Source organism: Baudoinia panamericana, assembly GCF_000338955.1.
Source record: "Baudoinia panamericana UAMH 10762 unplaced genomic scaffold BAUCOscaffold_9, whole genome shotgun sequence".
Classification (NCBI taxonomy): Eukaryota; Fungi; Ascomycota; class Dothideomycetes; order Mycosphaerellales; family Teratosphaeriaceae; genus Baudoinia; species Baudoinia panamericana.
This window is the reverse complement of record NW_006911265.1, coordinates 575298-588321: the sequence shown is the minus strand read 5'-3', so window position 1 is coordinate 588321 and position 13024 is coordinate 575298. Positions and strand designations below refer to the sequence as shown.

General features: G+C 54.7%; 7 protein-coding genes across 7 annotated transcripts; 4 read left to right on the top strand and 3 right to left on the bottom strand.

Moving 5' to 3' along the window:
* Positions 1–559: 559 nt before the first annotated feature.
* On the bottom strand, positions 560–2781 carry BAUCODRAFT_35821 (uncharacterized protein). Its single transcript, XM_007679859.1, has 4 exons — positions 2363–2781; positions 1432–1842; positions 1015–1375; positions 560–963 (listed from the first exon to the last, which is right to left on the bottom strand). Exons 1-4 carry the CDS (start codon positions 2607–2609, stop codon positions 615–617), a joined length of 1368 nt encoding a protein of 455 aa, XP_007678049.1. The 5' UTR covers positions 2610–2781; the 3' UTR covers positions 560–614.
* A 153-nt stretch (positions 2782–2934) lies between these two features.
* On the top strand, positions 2935–3696 carry BAUCODRAFT_553501 (uncharacterized protein). The gene has a single exon (XM_007680200.1). The coding sequence runs from the start codon at positions 2986–2988 to the stop codon at positions 3547–3549; it is 564 nt and encodes a 187-aa protein (XP_007678390.1). The 5' UTR covers positions 2935–2985; the 3' UTR covers positions 3550–3696.
* Positions 3697–3843: 147 nt separating this feature from the next.
* Positions 3844–4305, top strand: BAUCODRAFT_25751 (uncharacterized protein; the record flags this gene model as incomplete). The annotated part of the gene is made up of 2 exons (XM_007679770.1): positions 3844–4081; positions 4133–4305. The coding sequence occupies 2 exons, from the start codon at positions 3844–3846 to the stop codon at positions 4303–4305; spliced, it is 411 nt and encodes a 136-aa protein (XP_007677960.1).
* A 115-nt stretch (positions 4306–4420) lies between these two features.
* Positions 4421–6472, bottom strand: BAUCODRAFT_35814 (uncharacterized protein). Its single transcript, XM_007679858.1, has 3 exons — positions 6400–6472; positions 6064–6341; positions 4421–6003 (listed from the first exon to the last, which is right to left on the bottom strand). The coding sequence occupies exons 2-3, from the start codon at positions 6337–6339 to the stop codon at positions 4615–4617; spliced, it is 1665 nt and encodes a 554-aa protein (XP_007678048.1). The 5' UTR covers positions 6340–6341; positions 6400–6472; the 3' UTR covers positions 4421–4614.
* Positions 6473–6743: 271 nt separating this feature from the next.
* BAUCODRAFT_552460 (uncharacterized protein) lies at positions 6744–8759 on the top strand. Its single transcript, XM_007680199.1, has 2 exons — positions 6744–7449; positions 7519–8759. Exons 1-2 carry the CDS (start codon positions 6847–6849, stop codon positions 8542–8544), a joined length of 1629 nt encoding a protein of 542 aa, XP_007678389.1. The 5' UTR covers positions 6744–6846; the 3' UTR covers positions 8545–8759.
* Positions 8743–10303, top strand: BAUCODRAFT_553150 (uncharacterized protein). The gene is made up of 2 exons (XM_007680198.1): positions 8743–8748; positions 8850–10303. Exon 2 carries the CDS (start codon positions 9042–9044, stop codon positions 10176–10178), a length of 1137 nt encoding a protein of 378 aa, XP_007678388.1. The 5' UTR covers positions 8743–8748; positions 8850–9041; the 3' UTR covers positions 10179–10303.
* On the bottom strand, positions 10303–11975 carry BAUCODRAFT_552874 (glycoside hydrolase family 16 protein). Its single transcript, XM_007680197.1, has 2 exons — positions 11416–11975; positions 10303–11364 (listed from the first exon to the last, which is right to left on the bottom strand). The coding sequence occupies exons 1-2, from the start codon at positions 11865–11867 to the stop codon at positions 10428–10430; spliced, it is 1389 nt and encodes a 462-aa protein (XP_007678387.1). The 5' UTR covers positions 11868–11975; the 3' UTR covers positions 10303–10427.
* Positions 11976–13024: the final 1049 nt, after the last annotated feature.

Genomic DNA, 13024 nt, shown 5'->3' with positions numbered 1-13024 from the left:
GAGTGCTCTCTCGTTCTCGGGCACGTGATGTATCTGTGGGCCTGGCGCTCCTCTTCTCTGAAAGCGGTCCATGTGTGCAGCGTAACTTGGAAAGTGTAGCCGTAACAGGATACGTGAATCCACTGATTTCAGCGTGTAGATTACTGTGACTACTTTGACCAAGGATGAAGCGAGCCAATGGATATGTTGCAGGAATATATCATATTCACTTTCCAGACGCGTGCGCAGACGCGGGTGTTACTGGAGGACTTCAGCCGCTCCGCTTCAATGCTGGGTAACACTACGTGTAGGTCCTCTCTTTCCGCCCACGTTTGTGACGGACTCGTCGGTCCAAAAAGGCGTACAGAGAGCATACGTCAGTGGGATCAAGGTCGTGTACCTAAATGTGACATAGACAAGGCAGCTGTAACACTGCCAGGTGACCTGCAACGAGACGGTGAGATGCAATCTTGGACGCAATCAGTGCTTCGTTACCATTCTAGAAGTACAATTTTCGCGCGAGCCCCGATGTAAGTTTCACCACCCGATGTAGCACTCCACTCTCTCGTGCTCATGACCACCGCTGGGACCAATTTCTGCTTGCCTCGGCGCAATATCACCTTCGGTCTGCTACCCTACTCGCCCATGACGTCGATTCCTTGACCACCCTCCGGATACTCCTCGATCTTGCGCTCGAAGCGTGTTTCAATGGCCTTAAGGACCGCCTCATCGCGCTCACTGCTGACGAAGCTAACGGCCACACCCTTGGTACCGAAACGACCAGCACGACCAACGCGATGGAGGTAGGTGTCGGCAGCTTGTGCCAAGCTCTCCTTGTCTGACGAGCCTGGGTTCTGCGGCGAGTCGGGCATATCGTAGTTGACAGCCATGTTGATGCGTTCGATGTCGATGCCACGACCGAAGACGTCCGTGCTGACACAAATGCGGTGCTTGAAAGCCTTAAACTCCTGATAGCGCTTGATGCTGTTGACTGTCAGTATCCGGTGATTGTGCTGCGGGAAAGGATGGGCTTACCGCTCCTCTTGGCTGATACCTGAATGGACTGCCGTGGCTGGGAAGTTGCACTCGATAAGGAGCTTGGCCAGCTCGTTTGCACGGACAGTGCTCTTGACAAAGATGATGACCTGGTTGAAGGTGACCTCATCCAGTAAGTCATTCAAACGCCGGTTCTTCTCGGACTCTGAGAGCTTGCAGTAAAATTGCCTCAAACCGTGGAGCGTAAGCTTGGTTTCGTCATCCACGTAGATCTCCAGGGGGTTGCGCATGAACTTCTTGCAAATAGGGCGTGTAGCTTGCGACAGGGTCGCCGAAAACATCATTACTTGCTTGTTGGTCGGTGTGGCGCGGAAGATCTCTTGAACATCGCGGCGCATGTCTGTATAGGGTTGATTAGCTTGGGCCACGGAGAAGGCAGGCGGTACTTCAGCATACCAATTTGATCGAGCATCTTGTCGCACTCATCAAGAACGAAGAACTTGACGGTGCCAAGTCTCAGCTTCTTCTCACGTACGAGCGCATTAAGACGGCCAGGCGTGGCCACTATGATGTTGGGGTACGTTTCCTTGCTGGACAGAAGCTTCTCGTTCTCCTTGATGTCGGTACCGCCGTAGAAGACCGCAGTCTTCACGTCAGGCATGTACTTGGTGAACCGGTTGTACTCGTTCTTGATCTGGAATGCAAGCTCGCGCGTGTGGCACATTACCAGGACTGACGCTTCGCCAGGCACAACATCGATCTGCTGGAGGGTCGAAATGACGAAGACTGCTGTTTTGCCGAGACCAGATTTCGCTTGGCAAAGGACGTCGGTGCCAACGATGGCTTGTGGAATGCACACTTGCTGGACTGTTGTATGAGAGTGTTAGAGTAGGTTCGTCCAAGCAAGAAGCGTGAGCGAGCGGCGAGCGAGCAAGCGAGACGTCCGACATTGATCCTTGATTCACGTCATAAGAGCAGTAACTTGCAAACGGAGGTCGCCACCCTTTGCAGCCATAGTACAATCATGGACTCGCGCTTGGATGGTGGACCGACAGACACTTGAGGCCAGACAGCTCACTCGAAGTGAGAATGCTTGCTCCATAGCGGCGCCCGAGACCCTGTCCCGGGAGTAGGCAGTATGTTCTGGTACCCGTAGAGACAGCCGTAGCTTGCGAATCCGCAGACGTGCGCAAAACGGGTGCTGACGGGGCTGCTCGAGGCCTTCCCGCCATGCCTCTCTACTCTCACGCTCGTCACTTCTCGCACACCCCGTTGCAGCATTGTGTTGGGGACGTTGTAATCATTCGCTGCCGGCAGACGCTCTCGCTTGCTCGCTCACTCGCTCGTATTCGCTGAAGGACCGTAGGCATGTAAAGACGTGACTAACCCTCTGATGGATGCTCGAAGCCGCAGTCCGTGATGGCTTTCATGATCTCAGGCTTAAGAAGCAGGTCCCGGAATGAGGTTGAATGAATGCCGACATAGCTGCCTTTACCCTGAGCGGCGCCTGCGCCGGTCACCGTGAGGTCGCCCTTCTTAGCATCGCCGTTTGTGGCCGCACCAGTGGCCGCAGCGCCATCGGTAGGTGCGATTTCCTCGTCGGAGTAGTCGATCAGATCCTCCTCAGCGGACATGGTGACGGTTGAGATGGGGTGGATGTGTCGTGTGTCGCGTGAGGCTGACGCCTCTTCGCAAGTTTCCGGGTGACGGCTGTTGGTAGGAAGAGGAAGATGCACGACAGACTGTCAATGCCGGAGCGGCTGAATGCAGATCGATGTCGGGGTGAAGGTGGGAGGGAGATGGTGTATTGGAAGGGGTAAGGCAGTTGCTGCAAGGCGCGCGTTTCAAACTTTGGTTCACAGCGAAGAAGGTGCGCGGAGACTGCCGGATTAGTCACACGTGGTTGGCGCGTGCGTACTCATGGTTCTTTCACCTCAGGGTTCCATGTAGCCTGCTACTGCTCGTACAGCGTTGACTAGATACATCAATGATGTATTGTGTGTTCGAGACATGGCAAAGAACAAAACGAAAGGTGGTGTGCCCAACAAACATCTACGTGCTCGCCTCTCATACCTCCAACAAGCGGCAATCTATCTCACAGCCAGGAATGCACACCATCCGGATAGCGGACGGTGTTGTGACGCTACTGGACATCCCAGCAATAGAGCTGTCGAAAGGGACTATGCTGTCAAACGTGATGATGATCTGAGCCCAGGTTCATCGCTCAACTTCCCTGCCACTGGCGGTCTGCCACTGTACCTTAATAGCCATCTTCGCCAAGTTGCGTTGAAGTCGCAGATCCGCTTGCATACCGACGTCAAGCATGCCTTCTGCAAGGCTTGCAATACCGCTCTAGTAGAGGGACAGACATGCCGAAGGTACATCGAGAACTTATCGAAAGGCGGCAAGAAGCCTCATGCAGATGTTTCGGTGCTCCAATGCAATGCTTGTGGTGCAGCCAAACGATTTCCCATCGGCGCGAAACGACAGAAAAGGAAGGGTGAGAGGCAACCATGCTTACCATCTGCTGAAGAGCCGCTGCCGGCACAATCACGAGCTCCATGCAGGATTTGATTTGACAACGACGCTGCCTTCGGCTACTCGCCCCTGAGCGGGAAAACATGGTATTTCATATACGACATGTGATTCTCCCCTCACAGCATCAATAGTAACGGAGATCGCAGCGTGTAGGGAAGGTGCTCCACATGCCCGTGCCTTCCTCGTTCGCGTGAAGGGACGCTTCACTTTCTGGCAGGCTCGACACGTCTGCTCCGATCACACAACCACCAACACTCGTCATTCGCCCTTTGTTTGCCTCAGAACACAAGAGGCCAGTATACAGTGCGTTCCTCCCCACTACCTAAGAACATGGACCACGCTGCGAGGGCAGCATTCAAGGGAGCGAAGAAATGCTTCGGCCACCTTGTCCAAGGTCTGGAGAATGTCAGCTGGGGAGAGTTGCCTAACCACACCAAGAACCACATCGGAAAGGATCCGGGAATGACAAGTCTTCAAGTCATTCTTGTTGTCGTGGCATTGACGCCAGGCGTTGTCGCTACGCCTCTGCTATACACGTTGGGGTTTAGCGGGTTGGGTCCGTTGGCGGGTAAGTCGACACGGTTTTGGGGAAGCGCTATTGCGTGCTAATTGACGTTAGGTTCGGCGGCAGCCGCTTTCCAGTCCACCTTCGGCACGATAGCCGGATTCAGCACTCTTCAAAGTGCGGCTATGGCTGGCTATGGTGCACCAGTCGCGAATGCAGCCATATCCGGCATGACAGCAGGCTCGGCGCTCTTTGCCGAGCTGCTCGAGAAGCGCACGGTAGGATAATGCGAGAACGGATCCAGACAGCGGCAAGCTTGCAGACCCGGCTGGGTTGCAATAACCGGTAGCGGAATGATGTGACACGGCGCACATGCTAATGGCCAAGCTCTGAAACTGTAGAAGGCAGCGGGGAGTTCATGATATTCAATACCCTGCCTGGGCCGTGCGGATCCGAGGGTATCCATGACGGAAATGCAGTCACTATGGATGACAAAGTGCAGAGTCTCAGCGGGCTGCGTGGGCTAACACTCCGCCGCGCTAGAGTGATTCGACATCTATCTGGATCGCCTACGCCTTGCCAAAGACAGCGCTTTCTTACAAAATCTTCTCCTTTACATACAAATCCATGTACTCGTCTACTGGCATCTTGTACAGTTGGCTGGGATCGTTGCCAAGATCCACCAGCTTCTTCACGTGATCCTTTGGGAAATGCGGCTCCAAATGCCGCAAGTACTTCGCCAGGATCTCCGGCTTGGCCTCTTCTCTCCGGAGCCTGTGGCCAAGAGGTGCCTCCACTACCTCCTCTTCCAGCGTTGTGCCATCCTTCAACCGCACAGTCAAGGCGTTGGAAATGGTCCGCTTGGACGGGTCGTGGTAGTCCTTGGTGAATTGCGGGTCTTCAACGCACTTGATCCGCTTCCGCAGCGACTCTACCAACGGCGACTGCGCGGCCTCCGAGTTATCGGGATAATCGCTCGCCTCAAGTCTGTCGTAGCAGAACATGACGGAGACCATGTACTGCACGCAGTGGTCACGGTCGGCGTAGTTGTCCATAGGCTTGAACTGCTTGTCGATGATACGGATACAAGCCTCGTGTGTGCGGTTGGTGACATCTTCGATGTCCTCTGCCGTCTTGCCCATGGACTTAAGCTTCTTATTGATTCGCTGTGCCGCTTCAACGGCGGTCTGTGAGTGGAACTCGGCCGGATAGGACACTTTGAAAAGGACGTTCTCCATGACGTAGCTGCCGTATGGTCGCTGGAAGTCGAAACGCTTGCCATGGAAGTTGACATCGTAGAAACCCCAGGTCGGCGCCGTTAGAACGGTTGCCATGCCACCTTCGCCACCCATCACCTTCAAGCACAGGTTCACAGCCTTCTGGCATGCATCACCGGCGGCCCAGGACTTGCGGCTCATGGTGTTGGGGCTGTGGCGGTATGTACGCATGCTTTGGCCGTCAACCCACGCTTGCGAAATGGCGTCCCGAACCTGCCCTTCTGAGAGTCCAAGCATCTGAGCACAGACGGCAGTCGATGCAACCTTGACAAGGACAACATGGTCGAGGCCGACTTTGTTGAAGCTGTTCTCAAGCGCCATGCAACCCTGAATTTCGTGTGCCTTCACCATAGCCTCGAGGACATCCTTGACAGTGAAGATCTTGCCTCCAGCGAGTTTCTCGCCGCCCGCCTTGTTCGTCCGGTTGACCCAATCCGCAACTGCAAGGATGGCACCAAGGTTGTCCGAAGGGTGACCCCACTCAGCTGCGAGCCAGCAGTCGTTGAAGTCCAGCCATCTGATCATGGCGCCGATGTTGAAGGCCCCTAATATGGGATCGAGGACGTATGGTGTACCTGGTACGCGAGTGCCATTGGGAACAGTGGTGCCTGGTACGACCGGGCCGAGCAGCTTGGTGCACTGTGGGAATTCGAGGGCTTTAAGACCACAGCCAAGAGTGTCCAAGAAGACGAATCGAGCAGTGTCAATCTACAAAATGTACACGTAAGTCTGGGACATTGAGAGGTCCGACATGCTTTCATAACGTACAGCGAGCTCACTGTCGACATTGTAACTATGTGCATACTTGGCCATCTCCACAATCTCCTTGTCGAACTCTTGTGGAGCGGCGGGGGCGGCCATTGCATCCGATTTTGGATTCATCGCTGCTGAGAATGCTCGTGTTGTCTGTCGGGGGATCTGCTGGAAGGACTGAGGTCTGAGTGATCGTTGGGCTGTGTAGGAGCTGTTGCAAAGTGGAGCTCTGCTTTGCCGGAGAGCAGAACGAGTTGATCGAGCAAGCGTACGGGTTGCGAGAGAGGACATTGCTGCTCGCTAAGGTGTAAACAGTAGTGTTCTTGTCGCACTTGCGAGAACTTTACACACGGCTTGTCCGAGCTCACCAGGAGCCCAAAGCAACTCACTTTCTCTGCTGTAACTTTGTCAAGCTTGACTGAACGGACCTCGGATGCAAGCTCCCTCGCAGCAGCAGCAGACGGCTGTCCCCGCTCTCCAATGCCTTCCTCGGATACGGGGTTGCCGATTTCGGAGCGCTCTACCATGTACATTTCAAGGCCATTATGCGATTTCGTGCCTACCTAATTTGTCCGTAGGCTGTTGCACGTGAAATCGTTGATTTGGGATCGGAGATGATGATGCCGGCTCTTGTGCTGCGGTCACCAACGCGCCGCGAACGCGTGGCAGCAGGTGGTGTTGCATCCAGCGATGGCTAGCACTTGACGGGTTCACGTGCAGCAACCTGATCCGCATCAGAGCGGCCGGAAACCGCTCGGGCTGTATATGCCCACCACGAATCTGTAGTTACCTCGCAACATGTCGGCTGCCGAGCACCCTGATGGCCAAGAAGTTTTCTATGAGCCTCCTCCAGGCTTGCCACCTGATGCTGAAGAGGCAGCCGATGGCGTCGCGAACAAGATGAGGTCGTACTTGGCCCGGCTAGTCCAAGACGTGAGAGACTACCAACTCACTCACGGTCATGTCCTCAAAATGGTACGCTTCCAGAATAGCTACCATGTCCCATCAACTGGCATCAATGTAAGCCTTGCTCCAACACCCTTCCCACGCCGCCTCTACGATGAGGCTGTGGCGCTGCAACATTGCATGAACGAGCTGTATATCAAAGCGGCTGCGGATGAGGCGTGGTTGTACTCCGTTCTTAGGCCGGAGATCGAAGGTGACAAGGACGGTTTGCTTGCCAGTCTCTGGGACGTTCACATGAAGTGTAAGGAAGCTGGGTCAGTGCAGGATGTCAAATGTGGGTTGTTCAGAAGCGACTACATGCTTCATGGCAATGTCGACGGCAACAGCAGACTGAAGCAGGTCGAGATGAATACATTTTCAGTTGCCGGAGGTTGTCACTCAGAACGAGTCTCGGATATGCATGGTTACCTCAGACGGAAGCGCGGATACGAGCAGGTAAGTCTACTCTAGTGTCATGGTTATCAAGCGCGAATCGGCAAATCGTCCGCTGATGTGCATTTCCAGGAAGGAAGAGAGCTCTCGGCGATGCAGATGAACCTGCTACCTCGAAACACGAACATTGCTTCAATGACCGCTGGCTTGACGGCTGCGCACTACAAGTACCTTGAAACCCACCCAAAGCTTGCGGACAACCCGGCCAATACTGTCCTAACGTGCGTGCTTATGGTTGTGCAGCCGCTCAACTTTAATGTCGCAGACGAGCGCCCTATCGAGTATGGATTGTGGGAAGCCAATGTTCCGTGCTACCGCTGCGAGTGGCATGCCATTCTGGCACAGACAAGGCTCGACGAGAACAGACACCTGATTTTCATGCCGGCCGGCAGCTCCACAGAGTTCGAGGTAAGCGTGGTCTACTACAAAGGCGGATATGACCCCGCGGAGTATGGCCCAGAGGCGGATGGGAAAAGCACCCGTCTCATGTTGGAGATGTCCTACGCCATCAAGTGCCCCGACATACTGACGCACCTGACCACGTTCAAGGCCGTACAGCAGGCGCTCGCAGAACCTGGAGTAGCAGAGAGCTTCCTCGCCTCTCCACAGACTGTCAACCAGCGGGCTGCGGTGAGAGACAAGTTCATGCCCATGTATCCTCTGGGCGCAACACCTTCCGGACGAGAAGCTCGCAGACTGGCCACGGATCCCAGAGAGGTCGAGCGTTACGTCCTGAAGCCCAACCTAGAGGGCGGTGGACATAATGTCTTCGGTTCCGACATTCCGGACTTTCTATCCGGGAAGCCTGAGGATCATTGGTACAAGTACATCCTCCAACGCCGGATCGAGCCACCAACTGCCATTACGGGCGCCCTGCTTATGGCCGAGGAGCTGTATGAAGGAGCTGTAGTCTCCGAGCTAGGCATTCTAGGCTTTGTCATGTGGAAGCAACTTCCGTCTGGCGGGAATGAGGTCACAAATGTTGAGACTGTGCGGAACGAGGCAGCTGGCTGGACGTTTAAGACGAAGCCTCAAGAAATCAACGAGATGAGTGTTGTCAAGGGCTACGGTTGCTTCGACTGCCCGCTACTCGTGTGATTCAAGGTACTTTTGAGAAGAGTTTGAAACTGCTCATGGTGACATTTAAGAAGCCTCGGACCGTAACCAATTGTGAAAGTGGGACGGTAAACACGCGCACGACAGAGTGGAAGAGGACAGGGAGGCTTCCTGAACGCACCGCGTATGCGAAAGCGTCCATCGACCGCCTAAGACTCTTGAACGCGGTACACCGTTTGTGAAAGAGTATGTCTAGTGCTCCTTCGCTGGTCACTCGTGTGTGCGTGCCAAGTGAATGTCCGTCATTCACATGCTTGATATGCCTCCTGATCACCTGCAACTTCTAGGCAACCACCAAAGCTGAGCCTTGAACCTCTCCACGCCGTCAACACACTCTGATACCACATCTCGCTCCGATCTAGTTTACGCCCAATCAAACCCTCCGGCGTGGAGTACCAACGACATAACTCGCGGAACCGAGCACTCTAGCCGTCTTCTGACCGTGGCGGAAAATCGCAAAGCCTCATTCAACCCTCTGCATGTTCTCGCTTGAGGTGTCACTCTCCTTGGGAGACGAGCAATGGCAGCACAAATGGAGCATCGGAGATGGCAAAAGCAGTCTTGACTCGACTCCAGAAGATGCGCGCCATCCACCCCCTCGGTCCATCATAAGACCGCCACCGGCCAACTACGCCACTCCGGATGTCAGTATCCGCGCGAAACGTGCCAGCAGGATACCAAAGCCGCCATCCGGGTCCGAGCAGAGCTCGATAGATATGGACAGGAGCTTCAGCTCACTGTCTCCGCACGCGCAGCAGCTACAACAGTCCGTCCGTCACCGTCAATTTGAGCAATATCTTGGCAGTGTCCGCTCGGAAACGGCAGCAACGAGCATCACGACGGTTGCCAAGCCTAGTCGCTTGGGTCAAAGAAGAGACCGCGAAAGCTTGCGCTTACTCGAGACTGCGTACCGTAGGCTGCCCCGTTCTGGTCGAGCACCGGTTCGTAGGACGAGAACCGATACAAGCACCAATGGAGACTGGCAGATGATCAGTCTGCTCGACTCGGAAGGGTACTGCGACGGCTTAGATGAGCCGGGCTTCAAGTCCGGTCTCACGCCGCTTGCTGGTCGCAGCACGTCCGGGTCGCCGGCTTTCCAGTCTCTTCACAGTGTAGCTTGGGGGCCTTTCCACGGGGGTGTAAACGGCCAGACCGACGTAGATATTGCCACCGAAAGGACTGACGCACCGCATGGGCACAACCACGACTGCTCGAGCGGATCTGGTCTAGCAGCCTCCCACGCCTACACGCAGCAAATGCAAGGCAGTCTGGAGAACAAGCTGCCGGAGCACATGCACTCAGTGCACATGCTCTTCGAGCGGCTTCAGCGCCAGCATGATGCGCCGAAGCAGCTCGGGAACCGCGAGGAAGAGTGGCAGGCTTTTAGTACGTTTGAGGAGCGGCACAGCTTACCATCCAATGCAGTGGAAAGGTCTGAACATGAATTGCAGTTGGATGATGCCGGCACTGCTCGTCTTTGCGACAGCAACCTCCAATCAGCCGAGAACTTCTTGGAAATTGTCAAGGCGCAGCAGGCCGCAATTGTCGGGCAGGAACGCGATATCGCAGATGGTGGAATCGATGATGATAATGATGATGAATGGCAGTTCATCTGACGAATCTCTCAAGTTGCTGGCCCGGTGGATCTGTGGGCTTCGTTATGCTACTGTGCAATTGGAGCGGTTCGATGTGCTAGCCACAGTGCATGTGCTGGATCTGGAGCCGTCTCCGGTTGTAACGCGCGCTGGGCGACGTATGTCTATGAACATTACATGAATTCTAAAACCCGCTCCCTTCGTACCGTACATACGTATGAGCATCTATCTGAACTCCCTATGCGCCAAGCGTAGATCAAACGGGAAACGCTAACCGGTGCAACCGTTATACCCCTTTTGCTGCCACATCTTCACGCTCTTGATGATCATCTCACCGCTCTTCTGCCACGTTGGGTACCACTGGTTCCTCGCATTCCAGAAGTCATGCTTGGCGGATGGGGAGGCATCAACCCACGGCTTGCTTGCGACTCCGTCATCGAACCAGCCGTTGGTGCTACCCACTGCGACGTTGAGGATCAAATAAAAGTCCTGATCAAAGGGTGTGCTGTCATGGCCGGTCTGGCTCCAGGGGTCGACAAGCCGGGTGCCGTTCGTGTCAGAGACGGGGAATTTGCCCTTTTGCCAGAATGGCTTGTTGAAGTTGGTGTACAGTACCTGCAGGAGACGAGTGTCGATGTACGAAAAGATGTACTTCTCGCTCCACTCCAGACCGAATGTGTGGAAACCCGAGGAATAGGTCGTGTGCAACGCCTCGCGCTTTACGTTGTTCTGCCACCAAGCATCGTTGTCGGCATCAGGTCCCCAATGGAGTGTAGAGGAGACGATGTTGTTGCCACCCTGGGGATAGGTGTAGTTGTTGCCGCGAGCTTCCATGATGTCAATCTCACCGCTCGCAGGCCAGTCACCGTAGGTGTTGTTTACGGGCAACATCCAAATCGCTGGCCACATCCAATCACCAGCGGGTAGCTGCGCGACGACTTCGACACGGCCGTATTTGATGGAAGCACCAACCTTCGTGTTGAGGCGGGCGGACTTAACAGGGTTGATGATAGTGCCGTTTGTGGTATTCGTAACAGCCACACAAGCGTACCAATCCGTGGCCGTGCAGGAACCATCCTGGAGCAGGTTCAGGACGTTGTTGTTGTTAATAAGTGACTCGTCTTGCAAGGTGGGCTTGATGTATAGCATGCCATCCTTGACGTAGGAGTTCTCGTTGGTGTTGGTCGTCTCCTCGAACTGACCGTTGCTGCTAAAGGTCAGTATGCTAGGGGCTGAATAGATTGGTATGCTCGCTTACCCATAGCCACCGACTTCTACTTCCCTCGTCCAGACCTTGGAGTTTAGGTCGGCGCCCGAAAAGTCCTCGTCCAGCACGGGGCAGTACACATGGTTTGTTACGCCTTGCAGACCTTCATAGATGAGGAAACCAGAGAGCGCTAAGCCCACAAAGATTCCGATCAATGGGATGATGGTCACCCACTTCTCTTTAGGATCTTTCTTGCCCAGCCACGGCCGCTCGAGTTCACCCTTCTTTATCCGTCTCGAATGGAAGTATGTGGGCGGTTGTGCTTGTTGGAAACCAGTGCTGGAGCCCCTTGCCGAGCCAAAGCCATAAGGTGAGTTGTAGCCGACAGGCGTGCTAAAGGGATTCCTTGCGGGAGGAACTGGTTCGATCTCGTCGTGGTCGGATGAGCCTGACGTCCGTTCCGCGAGTGTGGCCGTGGCCGAGCCAGTCTGGAAGCGATCCATACTTGAGGATCTTCTCTTTTCCGGTGATGTCGGTATGCTGCTTTAGACTTGTAGGCAGAGAAAGCAGAACGATGATGAAGGGGCGGGAAGCCTCACGACACTATAAAGATAAGCGACACGGCGATGTGTGGCCAGAGAACAGAGATATGCGAGCTACAAGGTTATCACGGACGCAATGGCGTAACAAGTCGCCATTGCGTCGAACTCACCCGTATCTTAATGCGGTACTATTGGGTGAGGCGCCACTCTAGCCAGAATGTCTGGTTTGAGTTTTCTGAACCCATCGAGGTATGACTTGTCAGAAATGAGATAGGTCGGCGTTGGGATGCCGGTCGGGTTTGGCGCCCGAACGAGTCCAGCGCAAGACAACCCGGGATGTGTGGAAATGTAAGAAACCATGTCCAGAAGGGGAGCTGTGGAGCAAGTGTACTAACCTAATGTTAGCGTTTCGGGATGCGTACAGTCAAGAGTTGTGTAGTACTGGAGGCGGGCAGGTTCTATTCTCGTCGACTGCACTGTACAGCAGCGACTGCAATATAGTGTTGCTGCAATATGCAAGGTTTCGCATATGCCTGTGGCGGCGTATCAGCGCCTCGTTACGATACGCAAATCGTATTCGCAAGCGAGAGAGGTTTCGTTGTGCTTCAGATTAACCTTTGGCTTCCGGCGGGATGGTTATGGGTACCTGAGGGCAGACCAGTCTGTGGCGGACGCGGTGAACGACGCATAATCGTGGCTCATGTCCGTTACAGTAGCTGCCGCGTGAGTGTGACAGGTCGCACTTTCCCGATGGAACCTTGATGCTCGCTGGCGGAAGACAAGTGCCCCATTAGGCGAAGGGAAAGGGGTCTGTTGCCGGTGCGGGATCGGTGGCTCAAGCCTGAACTGGAAAACACTGCACTGTACCATCTGAATGCGATCGCACGCCGAAAAGCTGCTGCCGAGCCGTTCCAATCTACCTCAAGATTCGGTGCAGATCACATGGCAGTTTAAGCAGAACGGCGCCGAACTCTGCGAGCTTGGCGACCGTTGGCCCGCGATCGCGCCGGCTCCTTTGACAAATGGGGCAACGCCACCTTGCACTAGAATGGTCTTCAGAGCTTGTTATGATGGCAGAACGGTTGAACGGCGGTGCCAGCTTCGATGTTTCTTCGACG

What these genes read in the sequence shown, in the direction of transcription:
- BAUCODRAFT_553150 (XM_007680198.1), top strand. Translation starts at nt 9,042, where the DNA reads ATGTTCTCGCTTGAGGTGTCACTCTCCTTGGGAGACGAGCAATGGCAG.
- BAUCODRAFT_35814 (XM_007679858.1), bottom strand. Translation starts at nt 6,339, where the DNA reads ATGTCCTCTCTCGCAACCCGTACGCTTGCTCGATCAACTCGTTCTGCT. An exon ending in ATGTCGACAGTGAGCTCGCT is followed by an intron (nt 6,004 to 6,063) that starts GTACGTTATGAA and finishes TACATTTTGTAG; the next exon opens with ATTGACACTGCTCGATTCGT.
- BAUCODRAFT_553501 (XM_007680200.1), top strand. Translation starts at nt 2,986, where the DNA reads ATGGCAAAGAACAAAACGAAAGGTGGTGTGCCCAACAAACATCTACGT.
- BAUCODRAFT_552874 (XM_007680197.1), bottom strand. Translation starts at nt 11,867, where the DNA reads ATGGATCGCTTCCAGACTGGCTCGGCCACGGCCACACTCGCGGAACGG. An exon ending in GTAGAAGTCGGTGGCTATGG is followed by an intron (nt 11,365 to 11,415) that starts GTAAGCGAGCAT and finishes GACCTTTAGCAG; the next exon opens with CAACGGTCAGTTCGAGGAGA.
- BAUCODRAFT_552460 (XM_007680199.1), top strand. Translation starts at nt 6,847, where the DNA reads ATGTCGGCTGCCGAGCACCCTGATGGCCAAGAAGTTTTCTATGAGCCT. An exon ending in GGAAGCGCGGATACGAGCAG is followed by an intron (nt 7,450 to 7,518) that starts GTAAGTCTACTC and finishes GTGCATTTCCAG; the next exon opens with GAAGGAAGAGAGCTCTCGGC.
- BAUCODRAFT_35821 (XM_007679859.1), bottom strand. Translation starts at nt 2,609, where the DNA reads ATGTCCGCTGAGGAGGATCTGATCGACTACTCCGACGAGGAAATCGCA. An exon ending in CTTCGAGCATCCATCAGAGG is followed by an intron (nt 1,843 to 2,362) that starts GTTAGTCACGTC and finishes CTCATACAACAG; the next exon opens with TCCAGCAAGTGTGCATTCCA. An exon ending in CAAGATGCTCGATCAAATTG is followed by an intron (nt 1,376 to 1,431) that starts GTATGCTGAAGT and finishes AACCCTATACAG; the next exon opens with ACATGCGCCGCGATGTTCAA.